Source organism: Jaculus jaculus, chromosome 17 (assembly GCF_020740685.1).
Source record: "Jaculus jaculus isolate mJacJac1 chromosome 17, mJacJac1.mat.Y.cur, whole genome shotgun sequence".
In the NCBI taxonomy this organism is placed as follows: Eukaryota; Metazoa; Chordata; class Mammalia; order Rodentia; family Dipodidae; genus Jaculus; species Jaculus jaculus.
This window is the reverse complement of record NC_059118.1, coordinates 15,475,973-15,495,543: the sequence shown is the minus strand read 5'-3', so window position 1 is coordinate 15,495,543 and position 19,571 is coordinate 15,475,973. Positions and strand designations below refer to the sequence as shown.

At 47.7% G+C, this 19,571-nt stretch overlaps 1 protein-coding gene across 1 annotated transcript; it reads right to left on the bottom strand.

Annotated features, from left to right (window-relative positions):
• Window positions 1-10,747: 10,747 nt before the first annotated feature.
• Fam240a (family with sequence similarity 240 member A) lies at window positions 10,748-17,912 on the bottom strand. Its single transcript, XM_045136954.1, is given in 2 exon segments — window positions 10,748-10,916; window positions 17,764-17,912. Coding segments are annotated over 2 exon segments (312 nt in total). The 5' UTR covers window positions 17,907-17,912.
• Between the last annotated feature and the right edge of the window lie 1,659 nt (window positions 17,913-19,571).

The following is a 19,571-nucleotide window of genomic DNA, read 5'->3' as shown; positions in this document are numbered from 1 at the left end:
GGGGAATTGAGCCTTGAACCGGGGTCCTTAGGCTTCACAGGCAGGTACTTAACCGCTAAGCCATTTCTCCAGCCCTTTTATAACTTTTAGTGAGCCTACAAAGCAGTAGACTTCCTTACTGAGTTTTCATACATGCTCAGTTTCGGCTGGCCTCTTGTTACCCCTCTCCCCCATTTCCCTGCTGTTCCCTATTGCCTTTCCCTCCTTCACAGCTCCTGTGTTCCATCGCTCTCCCCACCCCTGTTCCTTTAAGCCTCTTGATGTAACCCTGTCTCATGGCAGTTTCTTGGCATCTCGCCACACGTACTGCCACCTAAATGCACACGTTTAACCGAAACTAGGATCTGCAAATGAGAGAGAACGTGTGGCATTTGTCTTTCCGAGCCTGGATTACCTCACTTAATATAATACTTTCCAGTTTTCACCCATTTTCTTTTTCTTTGCAGCTGAGTAAAATTCCATTGTATGGATGTGCCACCTTTTCATTACGTATTTATCTGTTGACGGACATTTAGGCTGCTTCCATTCCCTTGCTATTGTGAAAAGAACAGCAATAAATGGATGTACAAGTATCTCTGTGGTCAGATATTTTTATCTACGTGCTACTTTTCTGGGAGATGTCCACAGCTAGAGTCCACTTATTTCTTCTGTTTTTTTTTTTTAAGGGGTAGTTTTTAAAAATATATTTTAATTTATTTATTTGAGAGAGAGAAAGGCAGAGAGAGAATGGGCACACCAGGGCATGTAGCCACTGTAAATAAACTCCAGACGCATGTGCCCCCTTGTGCATGGCTTATGTGGGTCCTGGAGAATCGAACCAGGTTCCTTTGGCTTTTCAGGCAAATGCCTTAACTGCTAAGCCATCTCTCCAGCCCTCTTCTGTTTCTTATTTTTTTTTTTCCCCTTTGGTTTTTCAAGGTAGGGTCTCACTCTAGCTCAGGCTGATCTGGAATTCACTATGTAGTCTCAGGGTGGCCTCGAACTCTCAGCAATCCTATCTCTACCTCCCCAGTGCTAGCTTGTGCCACCACACACAGCTTTTAAAAAATTTTTCTATTGACAACTTCCATAAATGTAAATAGTATATCATGATCATAATCCGCTCCCAACACCCTCCTTTTAAACTTTTTTTAAAATTTTATTTCATTTATTTGAGAGAGAGGAAAGACACAAGCAAAGAGAGAGAGAAAGAATGGGCACACCAGGGTCTCCAGCCACTGCAGATGAACTCCAGGCACATGCGTCCCCTTATACATCTGGCTTATGTGGGTCCTGGGGAATCAAACTGAGATCCTTTGGCTTTGCAGGCAAGTGCCTTAACCCCTAAGCTATCTCTTTCCAGCCCCATCCTCCCTTTTTCCCTTCCCAAATCCCCTCTCCCTTCTTCTTTCCAAGTAGTTTCATTTTCTCCCCTCCTATTATGCAGCTCTTGTGTAGGTAGCATCAGCCACTGTGATACCATGAATATCAAGGCCAATTTGTGTCTGGAAGACAGTATTTGTAAGCACTCCCCCCTTTGTTTTATTTTTCCAATATTTTTCTTTGCTTTGTTTTTTGAGGTAGGGTCTCACCCAGGCTGACCTGGAATTCACGATGGAGTCTCAGGGTGGCCTCGAACTCACGGTGATCCTCCTACCTCTGCCTCCCGAGTGCTGGGATTAAAGGCACGCCTGGCTCTATTTTTTCCTAATATTTTTATTTATTTATTTAAGAGAGAGAAAATCAGACAGAGTGGGTATGGGCATACCAGAGCTTCTTGCCCCTGCAAATGAACTCCAGATACATGTGCCACTTTGTGCATCCAGCTTCACATAGGTATCAGGGAATCGAACCAGGGCCAGCAGGATTTGCAAGCATGTGCCTTTAACCACTGAGCCATCCCCCCAGTCTCCAGATTCATCTCTGAGTGGGGATGCTTGGGAGAACAACATTAGGAAAGCTCATCTCTCAGTGTCCGCTTTTGCAAGTCAGTCTTGTTGACCCGAGTGGGGTCAAGCAATTGTCACTCCAAACACCAGGGGGCGCATTTGCTGAGTGCTGACAGCTATCCACCGTGCTCCAGTCTGTAATTTTCACCTATGGTGGTGATTTTAAAAGCTCCATAGACCCTAAGGCCTGAGAGGAAGTGCTATCTGTGTTGGAATTCAGCCTTGTAGTAAGTGTAGTGACCCTCCCAGCTCCACCTTGTGTTTTTACCCAATTCTTCCTGGAGTGAGGGGAGAGGCATTGGGCAAGATCCAGCAGGTGCTCCAATGTCGCCGTGTGGCTTGGCCAGGGGACCATTTGTCTTCACCGAGGCCCTTTCCGACCGGTGGTAGCATCCCTCTCTCAGGAGTGGCCTGCTGCTTGAAGCTGCACCATCCATGGAGTGGCCAGTGGGTAGCGTGGCTCTCTCTCCCTCTAGGCCCCAATGCTACCTCCCTCTGTGGGGCTGTTAGGGAACTGTCTATTTATTTGAGAGAGGGAAAGATGCAAGCAAAGAGAGAGAGAGAATGAGAATTTATACTTCTACTTTTAGGGAAAGTCCCTGGAGCCGAGGAACTCTCTAGAAATCAGGAGGGGCCACCCTCAAGTGTCTGGTTCCAATTCTTCTCCGCTGAGAAGCCTGAACCACTCCTTCATAGGTAGTGCATTGGGGGCATCCTGTTCCCCTCCTCTGCCCACCCTTGGGAGACAGCAAACCTATGGCTCCCTGGAAGGCTTTTCACAGCCATTAGATCAGCAGGCAAAGTGGATTCTTCTAGCCTTTCTCTTAAAAGGCCCTGTAATTTTACTGGTGCCAATTTTATCCATCAACTACACAGTACCTGACTGGCAGCAAGCACTCCCAGTAGCTGCTAATGGACTTGGCATCTCCATGGCCACAAAGAAACAATGACCCGGGCTGGAGGGATGGCTTAGTGGCCAAGGCGTTTGCCCTGCAAAGCCAAAGGACCCAGGTTCGATTCCCCAGGACTCACGTTAGCCAGATGCACAAGGGGGCGCACGTTGTCTGGAGTTTGTTTGCAGTGGCTGGAGGCCCTGGTGCGCCCATTCTCTCTCTCTCTCTCTCTTTCTCTGTCAAATAAAGAAATAAATAAAAAAAATAAAATATGTAAAAAAGAAAGAAAGAAACAATGTCCCTATGTGGATTCAGATAGTGTCATTTGCAAAGAGAACAGAAGCAAGGCAAGTGTGGTGTCAGCTCCCGAGGCCCTTGTCCCACACCGTAGGACGCTGAGCTGAAGGGACAGCACGTGACAGCACGGGGAGTGGACCCCCTAGCCATGGGGGGGGTGCCCCCAAATTGCATTCAGGTAATCTTGTAGCCTGAGGCTGAACCCTACGCAGTGTGTGGTGGAGGTTGTGGTGATGGCAGCCGTGGTGGTAGAGGTGCCCGTGTGTGGCTAAGACATCTGCCCTCTACTGAAGCTACCTTACCTGGGCTCTCTGCCCCACTCCAGGGGGCCATGGTAAAGCCCTGGGCCAACACAGGACAGGCTGTAGTCAAGCCCGCGCGGAGGCCTTGTGGAGACAGGAGAAAGCCACGGGGGGCACACACAGCCCCAGCCCGTTTCCCACGCCCCGTCTCCGCACACAGACTGGACGTTGACTCACCTTCAGATGCCAGCTTCTTCTCATCCCTAATCGGGCAGCTGGGAGTCCCGAGCACTTCCTCCCTGCCGTCCACAGTCTACTCCGTCCTGGTCAGACCAGCTGTGGACACCGCAGCTCCTATGTCCACAGGCGCTCCTTATCCCAGGCCAAGGCCACTCTCAGCTGGCACCAGCTCCAAGCTGCCCCTTGGGCCTTCATCAGCTACTCTTCCCCCACCTCAGCCATCCCTCCACATCAACGCTTGAGGGAGATTCGGGAAACCAACCCTCGCCTCCATCCCCCCCCCCCCACCAGCAGCTTCCTAGGACGCCTGAAATCAAATCCAGTCTCTTCACCTTGACACCTGGGGCCTTGTGGTCTTGGGGTCAGGTGGGATCTCTGCCCGGTCCCCATGGCCCCTGCACTGGCTCTCTGTGCTATGGCTTCCCCTTGCCTCCTGTTTTAATGTTCCTGGGACACCTGGGACCTTCTGCTCTAGGGTCCCCTGTCTCACAAGACCATCAACTCACAGAATGTGAGGCAAAGTTTTATTGGGTTAAAAAAAAAAAAAAGAAAGAAAGAAAAAAAAGAAAAAGAAATCCTGGTACCAAATCTGCTCCCCAGAGGTAACCTAAGGCAGAAGCTCTGAACTGTTAGGACTGTCCGTTTTTAAAGAAAAAGAAACCAAGAGCAGGGTGTGGTGGCACATGCCTTTAATCCCAGTACATGGGAGGCAGAGGTAGGAGGATCGCCATGACTTCAAGGCCACCCTGAGACTACATAGTGAATTCCAGGACAGCCTGAGCTAAAGTGAGACCCTGAAAAAAAAAAAAAAAAAAAAAAAAAAGAATCAGGATGGCAGTTAAACCATGAATCACAATTCATATGTGACAGGTACAGCCATAAAAGTAAAAAGAGCCAGGCATGGTGGTGCACATCTTTAATCCCAGCACTCGAGAGACAAAGGTAGGAGGATAGCTGTGAGCTCGAGGCCACCCTGAGACCGTGAATTCCAGGTCAGCCTGAGCTAGAGTGAGACCCTACCTCGGAGAACAAACAAACAAAAAAAAGTAAAGAAAAAAGAACTTGTAAATAGGTTGGTCACTTACAGGAAGCACCTGGGGGGTGCCAGGTAGGCCTGTGACCAGGAGCCCCGCTTATCTTAAGGAGTTTGCCCAACAGTGCAGGCCCCAGGAAATGCTATTCAGACCAGCAGAGCCTCCTGTTTATCTCTTATCCATCCCCATCTGCTTAAACCAGTGTTTCATTCCATGCTTTCATGAGCTCCAAAAGGAAGTGACTTCTGTTTTTCTCTAAAGGAGGTATAAAGGAATGTAGAGAAGTACAACATTTTGTTCACTTCACACTTCCTTCTAATGTCCCCTGCACTTGTGTCCCCTGCTGTCCCCCTGCTGCTCTCAGAGCTGGCTTTTTCATGTCCTGCAGGGTCCCAATTCCACAGTGCTACCCGCAAGAGCCTCTCGGGCCAGAGTCAGCTGCGCCCGCCCCTTCCTGCGTCCCGTCGTTGTGTGTCATTGTCCGTTTCCTGCTCTTTGCTGGGACGGGAACTCCAGGGAACAGGGAGAAAGCTTGTCTGTATTAGTCATTACCTTAACCTGTATTCTGCACACAGTGCATCCATTGGAAATCTGACCACAGTGGCGCTGTAGACCCCAGTACCTCCGTGGACGTCCATTTGCCTCCTTCCTCATCTGGCCATCCACGCAGTTCAATGACAGCCAAGAAATTCAAAGCAGCCAGGCAGATGCTTGTCTGGAGCGAGAGGAAGGGGTGTGGTGTGACTCCTGGATGAGGCTCGAGCAGCCAAAAACACTACTGATGACCACCTGAGTGACGTTCCTGTCCCCTCGGGGACCCTCCTCCCCGCTTCAGCTGCGACAACCAGGCTGGGGATGTAGCTCAGTAGGTAGAGTGCTTGCCTAACATGCGCAAAGTCCTGGGGTTTGCTCCCAAGCACCTCACAAATGAAGTGTGGTGGCACAAGTATAGTCCCAGTAGTTGGGAGATTTAAAAAAAGAAAAAAGAGGATTGAACCGGGTGTAGGGGCGCACACCTTTAATCTCAGCATCAAGTAGGAGGATCGCTGTGAACTGGAGGTCAGCCTGAGAATACAGAGTGAATTCCAGGTCAGCCTGGGCTAGAGTGAGACCGTACCTTAAAAAACCAACAACAGGGCTGGAGAGATGGCTTACTGATTAAGCGCTTGCCTGTGAAGGCTAAGGACCTCAGTTCGAGGCTCAGTTCCCCAGGACCCATGTGAGTCAGATGCACAAGGGGGCGCGTGCATCTGGGGTTTTTTTTGCAGTGGCTGGAGGCCCTGGTGTGCCCATCCTCTCTCTCTCTCTCTCTCTCTCTATCTCTCTATCTGCCTGTTTCTCTCTCTGTCTGTCATTCTCAAATAAATAAAAATTTAAAGAAACAATGGAGAATGGAATTTCAAAGGGGAAAGTGGAGGGGGGAGGGCATTACCATGGGATATTTTTTATAATCATGGAAAATACTTTAAAAAATTGAGAAAAAAATAAAAAATAAAAAACAACAACAAAAGAGGATCAGGAGTTCAAGGTCATCTTCTAGTACATAGTGAGTTGTTTTTGTTTTTTTTTTTTAAGCCTCCAGTTTCTACACCTCTTGTGCACAAAGGCACCGATTGCCTGAGCTCCAGACCGTCTCTAGATGATCTTTTTGAGGACATCTGACAATAGGTTGTCAGGGCCTACTAAGGGCAGGCTTGCTCACTGATACAGAAGATAGGGTTTCCCTCCAAGGCCAATGTCTGGCCATCTTACAGAGGTAGGAGGATCATCTTGAGTTCAAGGCTACCCTGAGACTACATAGTAAATTTCAGGTCAGCCTGGGCTAGAGCAAGACCCTACCTTAAAAAAAGGTGGGCGGGGGGGCTGGAGAGATAGCTTAGCTGTTAAACTCTTGCCTCTGAAGCCTAAGGACCCGTGTTCGAGGCTCGATTCCCCAGGACCCATGTTAGCCAGGTGCACAAGGGGGCGCAAGCATCTGGAGTTCGTTTGCAGTGGCTGGAGGCCCTGGCATGCCCATTCTCTCTCTCTCTCTCTGCCTCTTTACCTCTTTGTCTGTTGTTCTCAAATAAATAAATTTAAAAAATGAAAAAAAAAAAAAGGATTTGGGTTACCAAATCTTCATACCAGAGCTATGAATGTTATAACATGGCTCTTGGGTAACATCAAAGAAAAGACATTGAGTAATGGCTGCAGCACCCACTCACTTAACTAATCTCTGAGCTCATCTGGCTCTCTTTGTGTTTGTGAAGATCAGCCTAAGTGACCCAATATTGTGTGGAACAAGGGGGTGCCTTGCCATGCTTGACTCCATTCTCAAAGCAGCAGTGGGGGGTGGAGAGATGGCTTAGAGGTTAAGGTGTTTGCCTGCAAAGCCCAAGGACCCAGGTTTGATTCTCCAGCACCCACATAAGGCAAATGCACAAGGTGGCACATGCATCCAGAGTTTGTTTGCAGTGGCTGGAGGCCCTGATGTGCCCATTCTCAATCTCTCTCTCTCTCCCTCCCTTCCTCTCTCTCTCTCTCATAAATAAATAAATGAAGCAGTCCAGGGAGTGCTGGAGAAATGCCTTAGCAGTTAAGGTGCTTGCCTGCAAAGCCTAAGGACCCAGGTTCAATTCCCCACTACCCACGTAAACCAGATGCACAAGGTGGTGCATGCATTTGATGTTCATTTGCAGTGGCTGGAGGCCCTGGTGCACCTACTCTCTATATCTGCCTCTTCCTCCCTCTCGAATAAAAAAAAATTAAAAGGCTTTCAGCGTTTATAAACAAGTGCCCCTAATGGTTATTTATTTATTTGAAAGAGAGAAAGAGAGGAGAGAGAGAGAGAATGGGTGCACCAGGGCCTCCAGCCACCTTAAACGAACTCCAGATGCATGCGCCCCCTTGTGCATCTGGCTTATGTGGGTCCTGGAGAATCGAACCAGGATCCTTTGGCTTTACAGGCAAACTCCTTAACTACTAAGCCATCTCTCCAGCCCCCAAGCTGGTTGTTTTAAAAGGATAATATAACCCAAAGCAAATTTGTCTGTGGATTAGTAAGATTTAACTCTCCACAATTGCTGAAATCAGTCATTGAAGTTCTAATAAAACTGGTATGGCTTCTGGGAGCCTTGGCTTTTGGTTCTTTTGTTTGTTTGTTTGAGGTAGGGTCTAAGTCTAGCCCAGCCTGATCTGGCTGGCCTTGAACTCACAATGATCCTCCTACCTCTGTCTCCTGAGCATGGAGAGAAAGTGAGAATGGGTATACCAGGGCCTCCAACCGCTGTAAAGAAATTTCAGATGCATGTGCCACTTTGAAGTTTGTTTTGTTTTGCTTTTGCTTTTGTTTTTTCAAGGTAGGGTCAGACCTGGAATTCGCTAAGTACTCTCAGGATGGCCTTGAACACATGGTGATCCTCCCACCTCTGCCTCCTGAGTGCTAGCTAGGATTAAAGGTGTACGCCACCACATCAGGCCCTCTTTGTGCATCTGGCTTTACGTAGCTACTGGGAAATCAAACCCAGGTCATTAGGCTTTATGGGCAAGCGCCTTAGCCACCGAGCCATCTCTCTAGTAGCTTTTGACTTCATTATGAGTATAGAGGATAACTGCCCCTTGGTGGACATATGAACAGCACCTTCTGCCGGGCACAAACTGATAAAATGGCTTCTGTTGAAAGGGTGTCAGTTTGCCTGGCGTGGTGGTGCACACCTTTAATCCCAGCACTTGGGAGGCAGAGGCAGGAGGATCACCATGAGTTCAAGGCCACCCTGAGACTACATAATGGGCTCCAAGTCAGCCTGGGCTATAGTGAAATCCTATCTTAAAAAATATTTTTATGGGGCTGGAGACATGGCTTAGTGGTTAAGCGCTTGCCTGTGAAGCCTAAGGACCCCGGTTCGAGGCTCGGTTCCCCAGGTCCCACGTTAGCCAGATGCACAAGGGGGCGCACGCGTCTGGAGTTCGTTTGCAGAGGCTGGAAGCCCTGGCGCGCCCATTCTCTCTCTCTCTCTCCTTCTGTCTTTCTCTCTGTGTCTGTTGTTCTCAAATAAATAAATAAAAAAAAAATTTTAAAAAAAATATTTTTATGTACATTTATATATAAGTATATTACTAATAAACTATAATATTATAATAAATTATATATATATGTATATCTCCAGGTTCAGTGAGAAACTCTATCTCAGGGAAACAAGGTAGAAAATTGGCAGAGAAGGACCTCTGATGCCCCCCCCTCACCTCCCCACATGTGGTGCATGGGGCATGTGTATCTGCACACACATGTGCATCTGCACACAGCCACACACAGAAAGAATTAATCCTTCCAAACCCTGAGCAAGTGTTTCTCTCCTCTCTGTGGCTCGCCTCTCCTCAGTTTCTTTCTGGCTTTTTGTTTTGTTTTGTCTCAAGTGCCCTGTGGCCTTGGGAACTGTCTTCAAGACAGCCTTCTGAGCTGAGGAAGCAGAGGTAGGAGGATCACCATGAGTTCAAGGCCACCCTGAGACTGCAGAGTGAATTCCAGGTCAGCCTGAGCTAGCATGAGACCCTACCTCGAAAAACCAAGGGAGAGAAAAAAAAAAAAAAAGACAGCCTTCTGGGGTCCAGAAAGTGGAGCCAAGTCTAGCCACTGTAAACAATGACATGGGATGTGGGCCACCCATCCCCCAGAGCCACTGCAGAGTATGAATTCTACTTATTAGGGGAAGCTACCCATTGGAGAAGTGGCGGGGCACACGTGGCCCTGGGCTCACAGGAGCCACGGCTGCACTGGACACACAGTGGGAACGTTCCAGAAGCCCCCACACTCATCCTATAGGCCAATTGGAAATGTGTGGACAATTGTGAAAGCTTCCCAGTCAGGAAGTGACTTTATAAAAGAGTCCTCTTAAAAGCTTAGCCCAGTCTGTCTGATGCTGACTGACTCAGAAGCTCTGTGCTGAGGGAAGAAATGCGCCTTCCTGCCACGGCCCCATTCGCCCTGCTCTGAATGGCGGGATTGTGGAGGAGCTCCTCCTGAGACAATATGCCTGTGCCCTGCGCAAACCCTCCATTCATTCTCGCAACAGATCCGTTTTGTGTCTCATCACATGAGTGCTATTTCCGTCCCTAGGGGCTGTTTCAGATGCCAAGGTTTCTGCTCCTATTTTCAGCCTGAACTTTTGGGGTGGTCCTCCTGTATTTTTTATTTATTTGTTTATTTGAGAGAGAGAAAGAGAAAGAGGCAGACAGAGAGAGAGAGAATGGCGCGCCAGGGCCTCCAGCCACTGCAAATGCATCTGGCTTACATGGGCCCTGGGGAATCGAACCGTGGTCCTTAGACTTCACAGGCAAATGCCTTAACCGCTAAGCCATCTCTCCAGCCCTAGGAAGCTTCTTGTTTGTAAGAAGAGGCCAGAAAAAAGAAAGAAGCAGGGCTGAGAAAAGTGCTGGGATTAAAGGTGTGGCCCCACCACTTCCCTTCTAAGATGCCAAATTTTATTAAAATGATCCTGATATTATGTTTTGAAATATTTATTGATTTATTTGAGAGAGAGAAAGACACAGGGGAGAGAGAATGGGCGAGCCAGGGCCTCCAGCCACTGCAAACGAACTCCAGACACGTGCACCCCCTTGTGCATCTGGCTAACGTGGGTCCTGGGGAATAGAGCCTCAAACCTGGGTCCTCAGGCTTCACAGGCAAACGCCTTAACTGCTAAGCCATCCCTCCAGCCCTGATCCTGATGTTATTGATAAACATGGTTATGAAGAAGCCAGTCAAATTCACATGAAGATCCATTTATTTTCAAACCTTTTTTCATGACTATTTATATTACTCTCATTTCTCAAAATAGATACATTTCCCTTCTCATAAAAATGAGACCAGAAGAAGGGTTACATGAATTTAGGTTTCCTCAGCGAAACGGTGGAGCAGAACTGTTGGGCAACGTTGAAAGCATGGCCATGAAGTTGGGGGGTCCCTTCTGGTGTACCTTCCATGTGAAACGTGCGGATTTACAAATTGTAAGAAATCCGTATGGAAATAAAGCGCAGTATACGGAGCCTGGATACTAAATGCGGAGCGATAACGCCATGCCCGCCCCCCATGCGGGAGGTCTGCGGGGAGCTCTGGGGAAGGATGTGTGGGTGAACTCCTACACAGGGACTTGGGGACACGAGCTGACTCCTTGCAGAGGCTCTGTGGCCTCTTGGGTCAGCGAAGCATGGAGGTCTCAGCTGACATGTGTATGCTTCTCCGTCTCTTCTGGATTGTTCCGCAGCCTCAGCTTCGTTTCCAGCCTCTGTTTCCATTCTTCTCGGAGCCTGAAAATAGAAATCCACACAGGTGGGATTGTGAGCTCAGGAGAAATCTCTTCCTTTTCCCCGTGAAACTCCGTGTGTGTGTGTGTGTGTGTGTGTGTGTGTGTGTACGCGCTCAAGTTTAAAAATGGTATGCAAATTCAAATTTATGCGTATTTATTAACTTATACAGACAGAAATGAACAGACCTGTTTCTGAGGTTTTTGTTTGCTTGTGTTTTTAAATATATACATATATGTGTGTGTGTGTGTGTGTGTGTGTGTGTGTGTGTGTGTATATATATATATATATATATATATATATATATATATATGTATATACTTATTTACTTATTTATTTATAGCCAGGCTTAGTGGCGCACATCTTTAACCCCAACACTTGGGAGGCAGAGGTAGGAGAATTGACATGAGTTTGAGGCCACCCTGAGACTACATAGTGAATCCCAGGTCGGCCTGGGCAAGAGTGAGACCCTACCTCAAAAACAACAACAACAAAGATAGATAGATAGATAGATAGATAGATAGATAGATAGATAGATTGATTCAAGACAGGTGTGATGGTGCATACCTTTAATCCCTGTAAGCGCTTAGGAGGCAGAGGTAGGAGGATAGCTGTGAATTTGAGGCCACCCTGAGACTGCATGAATTCCTGATCAGCCTGGGCTAGACTGAGATTCTACCTCAGAAAATAAAACAAATACTCAGGCTGGGGAGGTGGCTCAGCGGTTAAAGGCACTTGCTTGCAAGCCTGCCTGCTCAAGTTCAATTCTTCCGCACCCACGTGAAGCAGGATGCAAAGTGGCACACGTGTCCGCATCCCGCCGCCCCTGTGTCAACGGGGGGCAGAGCCAGGAGAAGCTGGAAGGTCACTGGCACATATGGATCGGCAGAACATCGAGAGACCATATCTTACTTTGTGCATCTGGCTTACATGGGTACTGGGGAATTGAACCTGAGCGCTTAGGCTTCACAGGCAAGTGGCTTAACCACTAAGCCATCTCTCCAGCCCAAGAGAGACCATATCTCAAAAAGGTCAGGGGACAGTTACCCTGGGATTGTCCTCTACCTCCTGTCCATACACCAGGACGTGCACAGCCACACACACATATATACACACAACAAACCCAAACACACACACACACACACACACACACATACATATACACAAATAAATAAATTTATTAGCATATGCTAATTGTGTATAATAACGGGTTTCGTTATCGTTTTATGCATGTATATGAGGTATTTTGATCACATTCATCCCCCACTGCCCTTTTTTTCAGGGGGGGGGAGGGCTCAAGGTGGAGTCATGCTCTAGCCCAGGCTAACCTGGAATTCACTTTGTACTCTCAGGGTGGCCTCGAACTCAGAGCTATCCTCCTACCTCTGCCTCCCGAGTGCTGGGATTAAAGGCGTGCGCCACCATGCTGAACTCTATTTTTATTTGAGAGAGAAAGAGGCAGCTAGAGAGAGGGAATGGGTGCGCCAAGGCCTCTAGTCACTACAAACAAACTCTATATGCATGTGTCATCTTGTGCACCTGGCTTGACATGGGTACTAGGGAATTGAACCTGGGTCCTTAAGCTTCGCAGTGAAGCACCTTAACCGTTAAGCCATCTCTTCAGCCCTTGCTTGCTTTCGATTGCCCAAAGAGTTTAGCGAGGGCTGCTTATAGGAGGATAGGTGGAAGGTTATTTATAGAGCATGGGCAAATTACCAATGGATCTGGCCCCCTTGAATTCCTGATCCTCCTGCCTCTGCCTCCCAAGCACTGGGATTTAGGAGTATGTCACCACACCTGGCTCAAAATCTCTCCGGTTCAAACAACTTTAATCTTTATTCTCTGAACTTTGCTTCGGAAGAGAAAAACAACCCTGCCGTGCTGGAATTCACAAAGCAAAGTTCTCTTTGAAAGCCAGCAGTCAAATGTTTTCACACATATTGCTGAAAGAAGTCACCGCCAGCCACTGTGACTTTATCCCAGGCTAGTCATGTGACGAACACGTCCTTTAACGAGGGGAAAACGATACCGCGTGGGGATCTGGATTTGCACAGGGGCATGAAGACTGCCAGTGTACGCTCACGTCAATGATTCTCTTCTTATCCTTCGGGTCCCTTACAAAGATAATCAGCTGTTGAAAGCAAGCCTGTGAGTGATACACTGTGGAGTACAAAGACCACGAGATAGAAATAAAGAGATAGGTAGACATGGAGATAGACCGCAGTGAGTTTCTTGTAGTGCACGGCGAATGATGAAACATTCCCTAGACTGTGATGTTAAAGATGCGTACTAGAAACCCTATCCACTAACATGATAGCTATAGTTAGGAAGCTAAGAACTGGGGCTGGAGAGATGGCTTAGCCGTTAAGGCGCTTCACTGAGAAGCCCAAGAACTCCTGTTCGAATCCTCCAAATCCCACTTACAGCCAGACGCAAGACACAAACATGCAATGCCACGCATGTCCACAAGGAGGCGGACGCGTCTGGAGTTCATTCACAGGGGCTGAAAGGCCCTGGTACACCCATTCTCTTTTCTCAAAAAAAAAAAAAAAAAAAAAAAGCTGAGGGCTGGAGAGATGGTGTAGCACTTAAGCACTTGCCTGTGAAGCCTAAGGACCCTGGTTCGAGGCTCGGTTCCCCAGGTCCCATGTTAGCCAGATGCACAAGGGGGTGCTCACCTCTGGAGTTCATTTGCAGGTGGCTGGAAGCCCTGACGTGCCCATTCTCTCTCTCTCTCTCTCTCTCTTTCTCTCTCTCTCTGCCTCTTTCTCTCTCTGTCACTCTCAAATAAATAAATAAAAATCTTAAAAAAAAAAAATTGGGCTGGAGAGATGGCTTAGTGGTTAAGCACTTGCCTGTGAAGCCTAAGGATCCCTGTTCGAGGCTCGGTTCCCCAGGTCCCACGTTAGCCAGATGCACAAGGGGGCGCACGCGTCTGGAGTTCGTTTGCAGAGGATGGAAGCCCTGGCGCGCCCATTCTCTCTCTCTCCCTCTATCTGTCTTTCTCTCTGTGTCTGTCGCTCTCAAATAAATAAATAAAAATTTAAAAAAAAACAAAACAGCTGAGAGCTGGGTGTAATGGCACTCACCTTTAATCCCAGCACACAGGAGGCAGAGGTAAGAGGATCAGCATGAGTTTGAGACCACCCTGAGACTACATAGTGTATTTCAGGTTAGCTTAGGCTAGAGCAAGACCCTACCTTGAAAAGCCAAAAAAAAAAAAAAATTTTTTTTATGTCAGTAATGGTGCACACCTTTAAGTCCGGCCCTCAGGAGGCAGTGGTAGGAGGATCACTATGAGTTCAAGGTCAGCCTGGGATTGCAGAGTGAGTTCCAGGTCAGCCTGGGCTAAAATGAAATCCTACTTCAAAAAAAAGAAAGAAAGAAAGAAAGAAAGAAAGAAAGAAAGAAGGAAAGAAAGAAAGAAAAATAAACTAACAGGAGAGCTGGAAAGATGGCTTAGTGGTTAAGGCAACTGCCCACAAAGCCAAAAGACCCAGGTTCGATTCCCCAGGACCCACATAAACCAGATGCACAAGGGGGCACATGTGTCTGGAGTTTGTTTGCAGCGACTGAAAGCCATTGAATGCCCATTTTCTCCCTCTCTCTGTATCTGCCTCTTTCTTTCTCTCTCTGGCTCTCAAATGAATAAATAAAGACCTAAAGGTAATTTTAAAAAAAAAAGCTCGGCTGGGGAAATGGCTTAGCAGCTAAGGCATTTGCCTGTGAAGCCTAAGAACCCTGGTTTGATTCCCCAGGACCCACATAAGCCAGATGCACAAGGGGGCACATGCGTCTGGAGTTTGTTTGCAGTGGCTGGAGGCTCTGGCGTGCCCATTCTCTCTCCTTCTCTCTGCCTCTTCCTCTCTTAAATAAATTAATAAAAGCTAACAGGAGCCAAGTGTGGAGGTAGACGCCTTAATCCCAGCAGCACTGGAGAGGCTGAGGCGCAAATATTGCAAGTTTGAGGCTAGCCTGGGTTATGTAGTGAGAATGTCTCAAAAAACAGAAAAAAGGTTGGGGGGCTGGAAAGACGGCTCAGCTGGTAAAGGCGCTTGCTTGCAAAGTGTCCCTCCTCGCTCTTTCTCTCTCTCTCTTGCTGAGGATTGCATCCAAGGCCTCACATGTGCTAGGCAAGCGCTCTGTCTCCAGTTCTCTCTGTTAGTGTCTTGTTTGTTTTGGACAGGTCTCCTTATGGAGCCTAGGCTGGTCTCAGGCTTGCAACCAAGTGCTTTCAGGTGTGACTCACTATGCCTGGCTTTTTGTTGCAGTTGTGGTCGTTTTGAGACAGGGTCTCATGTACCCCAGGCTGGCCTCAAATTCTGTATGTAGCTGAGGATGACCTTGAACTTCTGATTTTCCTGCCTTTACCCCTTCTCAGTGTTGGAATTATATGTAAGTATCACTCTGCCCTGTTTTATCTTTGCTTGCCCGGGTGTGTGTGTGTGTGTGTGTGTGTGTGTGTGTTTGCAAGCAGGGAGAAAGAGTGAGAATGGGCACACCAGGGCCCTGTGCCACTGCAAACGAACTCCAGATGCATGTGCCCCCTTGTGCATCTGGCTTATGTGGGTCCTGGGGAATAGAACCTGGGTCCTTTGGCTTTGCTGGCAAGTGCCTTAACCAATAAGCCAACTCTCTCTTTCCCTCTCTCTCTCTTTCGCTCTCACTCTCTCTTTTATAAAAAAAAAAGAAAAAGAAAAAAAAAAAGCAAGCTGGGAGTGATGGTGCCCATCTTTAATCCCAGCGCTGCACTAGAGAGGCAAAAGTAAGAGGATTGCTGTGAATTTGAGGCCACCTGAAGACTCCATAGCTCCATAGTGAATTCCAGGTCAGCCTGGACTAGAGTGAAACCCTACCTAAAAAAAAAAAAAAAAAAAAAAGACACACTTAAGTTATAAGGACAGAGAAAAGCTGAAGACATTTTGAGTGTAGAGTCTCTTGGGTATGTGCACAGGATCTGTATAGCTGGGCCATATAGCATTCTGGTTTTTTGCTTTGTTTTGTTTTCAGTATTCTATTTTTAACTTTTTTTGTTTATTTTTTATTTATCTGAGAACAGCAGACAGAGAGGGAAAGAGGCAGAGACAGAGACAGAGAGAATGGGTGCGCCAGGGCTTCCAGCCACTGCAAACGAACTCCAGACGCATGCACCCCCTTGTGCATGTGGCTAACATGGGTCCTGGGGAATCGAGCCTCGAACTGGGGTCCTTAGGCTTCACAGGCAAGTGCTTAACCGCTAAGCCGTCTCTCCAGCCCTATATTTTTAACTTTTAAAAAATATATTTTTTTAAGTCAGGTGTGGTGGCACACACTTTTAATCCCATTCAAAATCCACGAGCTGCACTCAAGGAATAAGGGCCCAGCTCACACAGGGTTCCCGTGGGATTGCAGAAAGAAACACTCAGACCATGGGCTGGAGAGAAGGCTCAGGACTAAGATGCTTGACCACAGAACCTAACAACCAGGGTTTGATTCCACAGTACCCAGGTAAAGCCAGATGCAGAAAATGCTGCATGCATCTGGAGTTTACTTGCAGTGGCTAGCTGCCCTGCCATGCCCATATTCTCTCTCTCTCTCTCTCTCTCTCTCTGTTTACAAATGAATAAATTAATAAATAGAAATAAAAAAGAAACGCTCAGACCCTTCAGTGGGAGAGAGCAGCAACTGTGTCTATTCCTGGGCCAGCTCCAAAATGGAGGGTGCGTGCCCACAACCATGTGCGCAGGAATATTTGAGATGCTTCCATCTACTAATGAAAGGAACAGATCCAGGGCACTCCAGTGAAGAACAATAACTCCCCAACATCCTTCATAGTCCCCCCTTATTTTATTTTATTTTTTTATTAGAGAGAGAGAGAATTGGCACACCAGGGTCTCGGCCACTGCAATAGAACTCCAGATGCTTGCGCCACCTGGTGGCTATGTGCGACATTGCGCTTGCTTCACCTTTGTGCGTCCTGCTAACGTGGGATCTGGAGAGTCGAACCTGGGTCCTTAGGCTTCGCAGGCAAGCGCCTTCACCACTAAGCCATCTCTCCAGACGCCCCCCCCCTTTTTTGCACATGTATGTGTATGTGTGCTTGTTCACATGTATCTGGAGGCACATGTGCCTGTGGAGGCCAGAGGCTGATGTCAAGTGTTTCCCTCGATCTCTCTCTTGAACCTGGAGTGTGCTGATTTGGCTGGTCTAGCTAGGCAACTTGCCCCAGGAATCCCTGTGCCTCACACGCTCCCTCCCCCCCAAGATTTACATGTGCCCTGGAGACCAGAACTCAGGTCTTCACACATGCATGGTGAGTGCTTTTCCAACTTCCCCCAGCTCACTTGTACCTCTCTCTCTCTCTCTCTCTCTCTCTCTCTCTCTCTCTTGGTTTTTTTTTTTTTTGTTTGTTTTTTTGTTTTTGTTTTTGGAGGTAGGGTCTCACTCTAGCTCAGGCTGACCTGGAATTCACCATGGAGTCTCCGGGTGGCCTCAAACTCTCCTCCTCCCACCACTGCCTCCCAAGTGCTGGGATTAAAGGCGTGGGCCACCACACCCGGTTTAAGAGTCACTTTTGATATGTCCCTTCTGGATCTTGCTCCTTCATATTTATATATCCATATACTGGATTAGGTGGGAGAAAAATCTACATAAACAAATAATAAAATAATCACTAAAGAGCCGGGCCTGGTGGCGCACACCTTTAATCCCAGCGCTCAGGAGGCAGGGGTGGGAGCATCGCCGTGAGTTCGAGGCCACCCTGAGACTCCATAGTGAATTCCAGGTCAGCCTGGGCTAGAGTGAGACCCTACCTCTAAAACATAATAATAATAATAATGATGATGATGAATAAATAAGCAAAGCTGCGTACTTCCTCAGCGCACTCCGTCCCAGGCGGTGTTCCTCGGACTCGCGGTAGCCCGCCTGCTTGCCGATCTCCCTCTCCCAGAAGCGCGTGAGCTCGTGGCAGGTGTTCCCGCAGAAGACCTCCCGGCGGACGTACTGGTTGTTCATCCCCTGGAAGAGAGAAGAGGCGCCGCGGCCCTCTGCAAAACTCGCTGCCTCGGGCTCTGCAGGGCGCGGGCGGGCGTTCATTGCTTGGAGGTGATCGGGGCCAGCCAGGTTGAACCCCCTGGAGTGGCGTGACCAAGGGTCACCTGGTCATCCGAGAGCGCTCCTTGCCAGGGTGCAGTGAGGTGCGAGCGCAGAAGGTGCGTGCAACTGGACAGGTGAGCCGTGAGCACAGGCCTGGCACACACCCGTGCCACCCCTTCCTCCTGAAAGGGGAGCCATGGGCCTTGAAGTTTGTGCCGAACATCCCTTATCCAAAATGTTTGAGATGGGATCTGGGGGGGAACTGCTCAGTGGTTAAAAGTCACTTGCTTGCAAAGCCTGCCTGACCCGGGTTCATTTCCACAGTCGCTCTTATAAAAAGCTGGACAGAACTAGGGCATGGTGGCGCACGCCTTTAATCCCAGCACTTGGGAGGAAGAGGTAGGAGGATGGCCGTGAGTTCGAGGCCACCCTGAGACTACATAGTGAATTCCAGGTCAGCTACCTTGAAAAACCAAAAAAGTAAAAATTAAAAAAAAAAAAATTATAAAGCTGGACAAGCATTCAACTGTAGCAGCAAGAGACCTTGGCATATCCATACACACATACATAGACAAATAGATATAAATAAATAAGTAAATCAAAATGCTGGGGGCCAGAAGTGTTTTGAATTTGGAGTTTTTTTTTTAAATTTTGGGGTATTTATATAGGCATAATGGGATTCTACCATGAAATCTACTTATGTTTCACATATGTATGCATACAATAGTTTAGAAAATTTTGTGCATGAAACAAATCTTCATCGTGAGAAATTTACCATTTGTGACATCATGTCGGACCTCAAAAAGTACTTTGTCTCTTTTGAAATATTATTTATTTTTAATTTTTTTGTTTATTTCATTTATTTGAGAGCTACAGACAGGGAAAGAGGCAGAGGCAGTGGGGGGTGGAGGGAGAGAGAGGGATTTAATGGGTGTGCCAGGACTTCCAGCCACTGCAAACAAACTCCAGATGCATGCGCCCCTTGTGCATCTGGCTTACATGGGTCCTGGGTAATCAAGCCTTGAACCAGGGCCTTAGGCATCACAGGCAAGTGCTAAACCACTAAGCCATCTCTCCAGCCCTTATTTACTTATTTATTTGAGAGACACAGAGAAAAAGGCAGACAGAGAGAGAATGGGCAAGTCCACATGTGTGCATAAGCATACCTTGGGTGTTGTTCCACTTGCCTTTTTAAAAAAATTTAAAAATTTTTATTTATTCATTATTTTAGAGAAATGGGGAGCAGATAGAGAGAAAGAGAGAATGGGTGCACCAGGGCTTCCAGCCACTGTAAACAAACTCCAGACGGATGTGCGCTGTTGTGCATCTGGCTTACATGGGTCCTGGGGAATTGAACTGGAGTCCTTAGGCTTCACAGGCAAACAGCTTAACCACTAAGCCATCTCTCCAGGCCCCGATTTGCCTTTTTCGAGAGCTGGTGTCACTCAAAGCCTACACTGTCTGACCAGCAAGCCGCAGGGATCTGTCCATATCTGCCTTCCCGGGCTGGACTCACAGGAGCTTGTCCCCATGCTCAGGACTTTAAAAATATTTTAATTAATGAATTAATTATTTGAGAGAGAA